Source organism: Pteropus alecto, unplaced genomic scaffold (genome assembly GCF_000325575.1).
Source record: "Pteropus alecto unplaced genomic scaffold, ASM32557v1 scaffold182, whole genome shotgun sequence".
Classification (NCBI taxonomy): domain Eukaryota; kingdom Metazoa; phylum Chordata; class Mammalia; order Chiroptera; family Pteropodidae; genus Pteropus; species Pteropus alecto.
Genome location: NW_006433946.1, coordinates 2,209,029 through 2,220,710, shown reverse-complemented (window position 1 = coordinate 2,220,710; position 11,682 = coordinate 2,209,029). Strand labels below are relative to the sequence as shown.

The 11,682-nt window shown below is 35.7% G+C and overlaps 1 protein-coding gene across 14 annotated transcripts in view; it reads left to right on the top strand.

Annotated features, from left to right (window-relative positions):
- Positions 1–10,761, top strand: part of IKZF2 (IKAROS family zinc finger 2) — a 144,285-nt gene extending 133,524 nt beyond the window's left edge. For 13 of the 14 annotated variants that reach the window (XM_015586723.2, XM_025044417.1, XM_025044418.1 and 10 more), the window contains 2 exons: positions 4,064–4,207; positions 9,581–10,761. In XM_015586723.2, coding sequence (XP_015442209.1) covers positions 4,064–4,207; positions 9,581–10,305 — 869 coding nt within the window. In that variant the 3' untranslated portion in view covers positions 10,306–10,761. The remainder of the gene's footprint in view (positions 1–4,063; positions 4,208–9,580) is intronic. The other variant, XM_006908497.3, reaches the window with a different exon arrangement.
- Positions 10,762–11,682: the final 921 nt, after the last annotated feature.

Below are 11,682 nucleotides of genomic sequence, written 5' to 3'. Positions count from 1 at the left end.
GGGAAAGATATTTGAATGGAGTTTTGAAAGGCAAGATAGCCCATTAAATAAGTGGAAAAGAGTGTTTCATGTAGAGAGAACAGCATGTATGAAGAAACAAAAGTCTAAAAGAGCATGGTGGGTTAAGAACCTACAAGCAGCTATGTATAATTAGAGCCCAGTTTGTAAGAGCAAGAAAAATTGGAAGGTTATAAGGCTAGAGATACAGGCTGTGAACAAGGCATCAACGGCCTGTTGTGCTAAGCGAAGAATTGGTAATTATTCTAAAAAGCATTATTACATTAACATTTTATTGTTAGAAACATGGGAGATAGATCAGAAGGGTCAAGAAAGAGGCAAGTAGAGCATCGCAACAATCTGCTGATTGGTTGAGTTGGCTTAGTAGCCTGCAATATGCAGAAAAGTTAAGTAATTTGGAGCAACTACAGATGTAGAATCTAAGACACTTGGGACCTTCATGTATGTATATAATAAGGTAAGGTGGTTGGGAGGAGAGACAGGAGACTGGGTGAAAGGAAGAAGTAGGGGATTTGCAGAAGTTACCTAGCATGGATGACCTGGTAGAGAATAGTGACATTCACTGATGGAAATTAGGAAAATAGGAGAAAGTTTGGAGAGGGAAATGGAGATTTCAGTTTTTGAATACATTGTCTTATAGGTACCTGGGAGAGATAGCTAAGTAAAACTGAGAAGAGCTATATATAGCTTAAGCTCTCAAGAGAAATATGGGTGGGAAATAAAGATGTGGGAGCCATCATTATTAGGTAGTAGCCTGAAGTAATAGGTTTTATAAGGTTATATGGGTAAGTATAGAGTGAGACATCTAGAAGGCCAAGAATACACCAAGAAAAAAGCCATGAAGATGAGTAAGAGCAGAAGGCTTGAAAATGGAAAGAGTTTTTGATTTCACAGAAGCCAAAGCAAGTATCAGCGTTGTCCAATGTTCTCAAACTAAGACAACTGAAAAGTTTCTTTTAGATTCAGCAACATGGAGAAAATTTGTGACAATATAGAAGATGTCTGTTGTTTTTGCTTGCCCTTTTGATAACAAGACTTTCATTTCCCTTTAGGGAACTGTTTCCCATTGCATGAAGCCATGGTGGGACTGTCAGTCTATGTGCCCTGCCCTCTTCTGGCAAGGGGATGGACATATGACTTCATCTAGGCCCCTCAGACTGTGTCTCCTTGGAATCTGATGTTTGAGTGGATTGTTCAGTACAATAGCTATAAGTTGGGAACACTTTTAAGGCTCTGTCTTTATGATTTATCAATGTGATGAGATAATGAAATAATGCAAGTATAGATCTGTTTTTATCCTGGTTATAATTTCAAAAATAAAGTCAAGGAAGATATCCGGTTATGATGTTTTCTCTAACAAGTTAGCATATTGGTATTTTTTTAGCCTACAGGAATGTCTCACTATGTGATTAATGTATTATTGAGTTAAGTAGGGAACTTGTTTTGTGTTTCAGGCAATATATATCCAGAAACATTTTGATGAGTTACACCCAGATCTATGAAAGCAAAAATTCAGATTAGTTATGTAATTGAGAAAATGTATCAGATATTTTCCCAGTGGCAGACTAAAAATATGTCAAACTTGTTTATAAAAAGTCAATATTCGAATTATGTCTACAAAGAATACTATATTATAGTGGCCAGGAGCTCAGCCTCTGGAGCCAGACCATCAACTCATATATTCCTTGCTAACTGGATGTAAACTCTGAGGAAATTACTTAACATATCTGAGTCTTTGTTTCTCCATCTGTAAAATGGAGATGGTAATTGTACCTACCTCAGCATTGGTACAATTAAGCATTAAATGAATTATTAAATGCAAAGCCTTAACACAGTACTTAACACATAATATACGTCAGCTGTTATTGTTGTTGTTATTGTCAATATGATAGCAAAAAGGTCGGTATTTGATATGTAAAAGACTTGTAAAGTGGAATTTAGACCAGAGCTCTGCCGAAGTCATTGTTTTCAGTTCACATGAGCTTCATTGAACTTGGGACAAATCATCTGAATTGAGGTGGATGTGGTGTGGGACAGTTCCCACACCCAGGTTTCGTTTTGAGTGTTAAATGTGTGCAAATATGAAAATTCAAGGTGAGACTTAGAGCAAAACTGCCAAGTTTTAGACTACTCATTTCAAAACTAATTAGTATATTCAATTTTGGGGCAAACCCTGTTAACGAGTTTTACTGTTTTTTAGCAAAATTTAGAACAACAAACGTTTCTTTCTGTCCTTCCTTCATTTTGGATCCTGGTCCATGGCTTATTTTCATCTTTGGTCTTTAGTTATTTGGTCTATATTTTTTTAAATAGTGTAGTAAATGCTTACGAATCCACCACCGAAAACAAAAGTTAAGATTTTGACAATAATCTGTAGCTAATTACATGGTTCCCCATCACATCACCGCTGACATTTCATCTGCCTGTCCTTCCTTATTTGAATTCTATGGTTGTACTTTCTTTGCTTTACTGTTTAAGTTTTTTTTTCTTTTGTAATTTTAGTTGTTTCTAAGAGACAACACAATGTTTTACATAATATATGGGGACTTACTTTTTCCCCTTGATAATCATTAATTATCTCAGCATAGAAAATGAGCTAAGTGTTTCCCTGTTTCTAAATCTCATCTTGGGTTTTTTTTTTTTTTTTTTTTTTTTACAAATTCACATCTAATAATTGCAGAGCTCTTGCCATTCATAATTAGAGCCTCTATAAAAAAAAAGATTGAAGATTAAATTTTTCTATTCCATCTACTACACGATATTAGGTTAACCCAAAACTTAGATTGAATGTCAATCTCTTTAAACATGTCTAATTTAGGAAAACATTTTTCTAATGCTATTTTTCATTTTTTCAAATTTTTTTCAAATTTGTGTTGCTTATTAAATAGGTCACTTGAATTGTATACTAGATTTTCTTAACTTTTATCTGAGTGTCCGCCCTTATAAATGAGAATGCCTTGTGTTTCACACAGTGGAACTATTCTTTACGAATTGAAAGGAGCAAAATAAATCATTTTACACTGCATGCTGAACCAGTAAAGATACCCTAAGATATGAAAACTCTAGGTTTCCAAACAGTACTGGCACAGGTACAACTGGAGAAAGCAGCAAAAATAAAAAAGTGATAAGTTGTGGTCTTTCCTGTGAACATTGATTTTAATCACTTGATCTTTATCTGTTTCAGATATTACACTGTTAAACATTCTTTGATAGTATTTTTATTTAAAAACAACTTTTATAAGTCCTTTGTCTGAACTATGAATATCAATATCTAACATCAGTATCTATGAGCTAGTACATTAGCCCATAGCAACTTAGACAAATGGGATGAGGAAGGAGCAGTTGGAGAGGTTAGGTCAAATGAATTAGAGCAGTTTAGTGAGCAGATATGCCAATTTGGAAATATATTATTTTATCCTTCTATAGGCCTCTTTTAAAAAATAAATTACAATCATAAAGCTACCACAGTTTACTATGCATAGACACATTCAGAACTGGATCTCCTTCGTGAAGGCTGCTTTGTGCAGGTATTTAGCGACTGCCAATAGGGCTACCAGCTCACTGAGCTCATCAGATAGAAAATCTGCTACAAGAAAATACATGGGTGAAAAAAAGCTGGTTAAATATCGTGCTGTTATTCTGTGTCTGTCGAAGTATTCCTCCAAAACAAGTGACTTAAATTGTTTTGCAAAAATAAACTCCAAAAGCCTTGAGAATAGTGCAATCTTAAAGTAGTATTGATTTTAATCAATGTTAAAAACACTTTCAGAGGAATAAGATGAGAAAAAGGATGAACATATTTGCCACCAATAGTGGCAACAGTTTATGTCATTGATCTGAGAAAGACTCAGACAAAAACAAATCCTCTGTGTGTGTGAGTAAAATTACCGTGTACTTTAACGCTAGAGGTTATATTTCTGCTTGCTCTTATTCAAGCATACTAGCTTATGTCTGTTTAACACATATTGAGGTGGAAAATCCAGCTTTGTATCTTTAAAATGTTGAAGAAATTATCAGATTGCATTTTTTGTATGGTTTTATATAGTACCTCCTATAGAAGATTGTAAGGAACAAGAGCCTATTATGGACAACAATATTTCTCTGGTGCCTTTTGAGAGACCTGCTGTCATAGAGAAGTTCACGGGGAATATGGGAAAACGTAAAAGCTCCACTCCACAAAAGTTTGTGGGTAAGCATTCCAGATGCTTTTATTTCTTTGAAAGGTGATTTTAATGGGCAAAGACATTTTCCCATGTATTAGGAATATATATGGTGTAAATCAGCTCATGGAATAAATGCCAATCTCTTTTCTGCATTATTCTTTCCTACTTTATGCCACTCCACGTGTAACACACACACACACACACGCACACACCCTTAGGTATATGAACCTAAGAAGAAGAAATAAAGGGAAGACTAAGTAGTAAATTGGTATTTCACAATGGTATATAAAGTGAAATAGCATGTAAAAATGTTTAGTTTTAAAAAAAATACTTAAGAGAAATAGTGTAGCCTGTTAGCCAGTTTTGTGATGTTTTTAAATTTGCAACACTAGGTTTTTAAATTGTTTTCTTTACGTGATATTCACATTTTCAGTATTTGATCTAGGATGAAGAGAATGTTTTTAACATTCGGCATGAGAAAATTAATGCAGCATCCTATCAGTATGTTTCATATTTGGATCTGTATTTCATATTTTGATCTTTGTTTTCATCCAGCCTATGATTTTGAACTGAAAAGATTAAATATGATATATTAGAGTTTTCTTTTTTCATTTCCAAGCCCTTAGATATTCTTTGATACACTCAGAGTTGGCATCATTCTTCATACTGTAAGTCATAAAGTATCTCTGAGGATACAAAAAACATCTAATTTTTAAAAAGACTGTATGAATAGCAATAGAGATTCAATATAAAGAATTGCCGTTAATTTTATATGCAATACATGTATTCTTATAGAAATTAGAAGAAAAAATATTCAAATAGTCTTACACTCCCGTGTCAAAGAGCATTGTGGAACATCTAATGTGGGTTGAGTGGTGATGGGGAGAAAATATTTTCTTTCATCATTTCACGGAGGAAAAGGTAATTAAATTCTATTTAAATTCCAATAAACACTTAGAGAAGGTTTCCTTTCCATCTAAAAGTGAAGAACTAACAGATCACAAAAATGTCACTTTAAGAGAAGCTGGAGAGATTGACAGAGCTCATTGAAAGAAGGATCCCAGATTGTACTAGGTCAGTTTAAAGCTCCTGAGAAGAATATATTAACAGGCCTGCCATAGGCCCTAGGTAACCTTTCTGTCTCTTTCTTTTTATAAGTAACTTTTAAAAATGCCAGTTCATCTGTTTTTAAAATTGATTCATTTGATGGATGCCCATTAAATGTGTCTATCTCAACTAGACACTAGTGTAGTTGGGAAAATATGAAATTCATTACTATTCTTTCTTCTGAATTTATTTTTAAAAATGTCAGTTTTCATGTTTTTTATGACTTAGGGCTATGTTCTCTCAATTTGATTTGATTGCATTTCTTAGAAAAGAGGGATTTTTTAAATTTATATTTTGATTTTAAAGTAATGACATTAAATCTTTATTAGGAATTTGATGTTGTTTTTTTTAATTTGGATTTTGTCCTAGTAGTAATAGCTAACAATCACACAGTTAACTTTTTGCTGTTTGAAACGAAAATTTCATCACTTAACATAAATTCCTTTTTTCTATGTCCCTGCTAAATACTGTTCTTTGACCTTGTCAAGCCATCCAGGCCACTGATCCCTGAGCTTTCTGTGTATATATTTGTCTTCTCTGCTCTTTTCTGATCCAGCTTAGATTCATGGTTCATCACTTTTTCTACCTACCCTCTTGCCAATATTCTTGACTCTCCTGCCTTGTCCTTCTCTCACCTTCTCCTGGTGAAACCCCACTCTCTAGTGAAGCTGACTGAGCCTCTCTTCCATATCTACTCAGCTGCTAGTGCTTTTGGAGAAAATCCCACAACCTTACAAACTGGTGTCATTATAAATGAATAACTGATCCCAAATACCAGTCGTCCCATCCATACTACGTAGTAGTCCTCCTTTAATCCATCCAACCTATCTCTGCTCTCCGCAAACATGGTATCTTACTCCTTGATTATGTTATATCTAGATTTACAGAGAATAAAATCAGTTGAAATGATTTCAGTATAATATAACTAATTCTATAGGATTATATGCATCCACCTGAATACTTTCTGCTTTTCTCCTGGTTTCAGTGAAAGAGTATCCCTCTTTCTGATTAAGGTTAATTCTTCTTCTTATGCTCTGGAATTCTCCTATCCCAGCCCCCCAAATACCTTACACTAATTTTCCTCTTCTTCATTTATATTTCAACCTCACCTCTCTATTGGCATTTTTATTTAAGCATTTAATGTGATAAACTCTCATGATATAAAATAAACAAACAAATAACCCTTCCCTCAGACCTAGTCTCCTTCCAGCTACTACCTACTTTCTCTTCTTCAAAGATGGGAGTTGTTAAAAGAGTTCTCTATGCTCATTTTCCATAATTTCTTTCTATTCATTTCCCAGTGAGTGCAACCTAGCTTTTTCCTCCTATGCTCCACTGAAATTATTCTCATTGAGTTCACCACTAGCTTCCATGGTGACAAATCTAGTGGACCCCAACTCATAGGGAGCGTTTACCACTATTAATTCCTTTTGAAATATTCTCTTTCCTCGGTTTCTGACATTGACCTGTCTTGCATTTCTTCCAGCTTCTTTGACTGCTCTTTCTCAGTCTCCTTTATGGATTTACCCTTAAGAGCTATGCAAATGGAGACAAAGGACTAATGAGGCCTCCAATCATATGCCTAAATATTTTAACATAAATCAAGTTGAAAAACTATTACGTGCTACCTTTCTGACTTAGAAGACTAAGTTCAAATGAATATTGAATTATCACATTTCTTGGAGTGCCACATCAGACCCTGGCATCATGAGCAGAACCACACCCTGGCCTGGAGCCAGGCCTGTCTCTTAGACATACTCTTGGTTATGTCCAATACCGAAATGAGCCACAGGCACACACGTGTAGACACCTCAGTTCTTTTCACACTGTACCCACACATAGCATGTGAAGAGTAGTGTGTTGGCCATTCCTCAAGCCTAAACGTATGCATACCAATAGCACAGTTGGTATTCAGGAAGGTGGACTCTGCGAAGAGGACTGTGCCAACCCTGGGTGCAAGCTCGAGCCATTTTGTCAAGAAATTCTGGGGTCCTGGGGTGATCTAGGGAATGAGCTCCAGATAGGCACATTCCCTTGGCCCTCCACATTCCTCGTTCCATGAGGAGCAAGGCCCAGGGCTCTCTAAACATGGAGCCCAGTATAGGAATCCCACTTGCACTGTTCCATGGGCAGGCATAGAAACCTTGGTGTTCTTTCAGTTTCTATTGTTGACCTTCTCTTCTTCACACTTTACCTATTTGTGGGTAATATCTATTCCCATAGCTTTAGAAGTTACTTTCTATCAACTGGTGACTTTCATCTCTAGCCCAGATATCTTTCCTGAGTTTGGGACTATACCTCAGTAACCACTGTACATGATTGTTATTCATAGTTTTCTTCTACTGAATTCATCATCTTTTCTATCTCATTGCCATCCACTAAGTTTCCCAGGCCAAAAACCCGGGTTTCATGCTTACGTTCTTTCTCTTTCTCATTGTCTATGTGTAGATAATCACCAAGCCCTAACAACTATATTTTATAAGTTTCTCTCCATTCCATCCAATTTTCTCCACTTCCACCACCACTATACTAGTTCAAGCCACCGTGGCCTCTATAGCAACAACTTTCTAAATCATCTTGCTAAATAAATATCTAGTCAAGTCACTTCCCTGTATAATCTTTTCAATATTTATTGCTCTCAGAATAAAATTCAATTTCCTTAGCTGTTGGATGAGCCCTAAATTATGTGACTCCATCTTTCTCATCTACTTTCATACTCAGCCATATTGAAGTATAAGTAATTCCTTGAAAGAGTCATGCCCTGTTACCACCCCTACATTCCTTTACTTGGCTAATATTTGCCATCACATTCATATTGCTGATGCCACTTCTTTCAGGAAGTCTTCTTTTACTCCCCTAGTTTGAGATATGTATTCTTCTTATTTGACCCCATAGCACATATCACACTGTATTATAAAGGATCCCTAAATTACTATCACTCCCTCTAAACTGTAAACTCTTTGAGAGTATAGATTAGGTTTGTATAGCTTAATTTTTAAACTTTTGACATGGCAATGTCTTAAACTAGGTACCATGAGATAATTTCTCATTTTTTTCCTTCCATTTTCATTGCTCTGATCATTACCCTGATCTCACTTTGGGGATCTTTCTTCAAAGCTGAGGTAATACTAGCTACTTGAAAGCATTTTTCCAGAATGCAGTTCTGTGGATCAGTATATCCTATCAACGTTACAAGTTAGGCATTCATCTACAACAACACAGAAATGTTTATAAGAAGCCCATGTATATTTTTAAGAAGCATTTTTCTATAAAATTTACCCATCAGAGTAACTAGGTAATTAGTAGGAGACCACATCGTTTTAGTGGCAGAAATCTAAAAAGAAAATATTCTGTCCATAGATGGTGATATTTGAAGGAGAAAACTTAAAATTACTTATTCTATGCACAAAACTCTTTTATAGTTAATGTTTAGATATTATATTGAAGTAAAATACTGAAGCAAAATTAAATTTGTTGAAGTAAATATTAAAGACAAAAGTACAAAGATCCTTCAGTCAAGAAAACTGACAATGGGTGTACATACTAGAAACATTTTACACATGTCTGAATAAGGAAGGGGTGATGTAAGAATGAAAAATTATCCCTTTCAATAAGCAAAACAAAAAACATATTTTCCAAGTATATAAGTACTTTCAGAAGTAACTCCTATTTTTAAATAGCTGCAAATGTCATTCACTTTATCAGACAATACAACTTTTAATAGTATTGAAGTAGTGACTTCTTTGAACTCTCCAGAATGACATATGTTGGTTCTGTAATTGACTTTTTTTTTTAAGTATGGTAGCTAAATCAACCAAATTAACCCTACACAACAGTGAAGTGATAGATGTTATAACCAGATCACTCTTGCTTTATGATCTTTGTGGCTTGGTCACTGATGTTTAAATATGCAAAAACAAGCATAGTCCCTGATATTTTTTCTTTCTCATATTGTTGCTGAACTCTAGACAAGTGGAAATTTTAATAGCAAATGAAAATAAGATAACACACTCCATCATATCTTTCAGGCTGGATGCATTTTCATGATGGCATTAGAACAAGTCTAAATGGCTTGTGAAATTTTTATTACTAATCCTCTTTGCAAGTTTAGGGTGTTTGTGAGCCTCAGCAGAATTAAAGAGCCCAAATACTTGATCTAAAGAGTAAGATATACCATCTTATGCAAAATGGATTTCATTAGCTTTGTACTTTTATATTTTTAGTCTAACCACTAATTTTGTTGTATCCTTTTCTTTTTTCCATTTTCCTTTTCTTCCCCTCTCTGTTTTCAGGGGAAAAGCTCATGCGATTCAGCTACCCAGACATTCACTTTGATATGAACTTACCATATGAAAAGGAGGTTGAGCTGATGCAGCCTCATATGATGGACCAAGCCATCAACAATGCAATCACCTACCTTGGAGCTGAGGCCCTTCACCCTCTGATGCAACACCCGCCAAGCACAATCGCTGAGGTGGCCCCAGTTATAAGCTCAGCTTATTCTCAGGTCTATCATCCAAATAGGATAGAAAGACCTATTAGCAGGGAAACGTCTGATAGTCATGAAAACAACATGGATGGCCCTATCTCTCTCATCAGACCAAAGAGTCGACCCCAGGAAAGAGAGGCCTCTCCCAGCAATAGCTGCCTGGATTCTACTGACTCAGAAAGCAGCCATGATGACCACCAGTCCTACCAAGGAAACCCTGCCTTAAATCCCAAGAGGAAACAAAGCCCAGCTTATATGAAGGAGGATGTCAAGGCTTTGGATGCCACCAAGGCTCCTAAAGGCTCTCTGAAGGACATCTACAAAGTCTTCAATGGGGAAGGAGAACAGATTAGGGCCTTCAAGTGTGAGCACTGCCGAGTCCTTTTCCTAGACCATGTCATGTACACCATTCACATGGGTTGCCATGGCTACCGGGACCCACTGGAATGCAACATCTGTGGCTACAGAAGCCAGGACCGTTACGAGTTTTCATCACACATCGTTCGAGGGGAGCACACATTCCACTAGGCCTTTTCATTCCAAAGGGGACCCCTATGAAGTAACAAACTGCACATGAAGAAATACTGCACTTACAATCCCACCTTCCCTAAGATGTTGACATACTTTTTTTTTTAATATTATTACTGTCATTAATTCTTATTTTGTGGACACAGTGTCTTTGCTCTGCCTAATTCAGTAAGGAAGAAATAGAAAAGAGAAGGGACAGGGGATATTGTTTCTTGATAACTTGGCTTGTTTATTTTGTGGGAATTTTAAGAGCAGTTCATTTCTACCATGCATGGATATAAGGCATATCATGCTTTGAAAAAAAATCACTTGATTCATGTAGATTCACCTAAGAGATTCTAATTTGCCACTGATGTTCAGGATTATGTTTGAAGGCAGGAAAATTCAGAGTTTTCTGGGTAAGACTTTTGCAGTTTAAAACAGTATGAGTTACTTAACGCTTCAAAGAACAATGTTTCAAAAACACAAACACATTGTTATTTTCAGTGATGACTCCTTGGATGGGTTGTTGTTGTGGGTTCTATGTTTACTTCCCCTATGGAATTTATAACATAGTATGTTATACACTGTACCAGATAGCAAAACTTTTAAACTACAGGTAATTAAGGACACTTAACAATACAGCTGAAGTCCTATGATCTTATTTTTCTAAACTTTAGGCACTGTTTTTCCATAATCTTGATGACTGGCATTGTATAGACACCCTGGCAGCCTTACTTATAACACCTTCAATGAATAGTATTTTCATCTAATTTTCAGAATAACATATGGTCTAAGAGTGGCTTAGAAGCATTCATTAGTTTCCAGAAGGGACCTCTACTTTTCATTAATTTGGGAAGTTTTCTTTTAATGTTGTAATGTGATGGCCACATAGTATACGTGTTTGTTTCTAGAAGTATGCTTATGATTGTCACTTTATCAGCATTTAATCAGTGTTAACCGGTCAGCAGAAAAACATAATTAGGCTAACAGTAGGGGGGAAAAAAAAATCCCACTCAGAAATCTCTTTCCTGGCATTTCTCTTTTTACTGTTTTTTTTTTTTTTTTTTCCAAGCTGTGACCACCCAGTGTTCTGTCCTTAGTCCATTCATCTTTTACTCAAAATTTTACTATAGGCTATTTCTTTCAAAATCTCCTTGGAGCAATTGCTAATTTGATCTGAATGTGGTGACTTGAACTTCTTAAGGTTATGGAAGTAGGGCTATTTTTTATAGTATTTCTTCAATGATTACATTTACCACTTTCGGTTCAAGGAAAGGAAACTTCTTTGTTACCTATACGTTGGACTATAGAGAAAACAAAAAATGAAGCTTATTTTTAACCTTCTTGGAATATAGAATGCGACTGAACCCCAAGCAAAAGCTACTATGTCCTGCA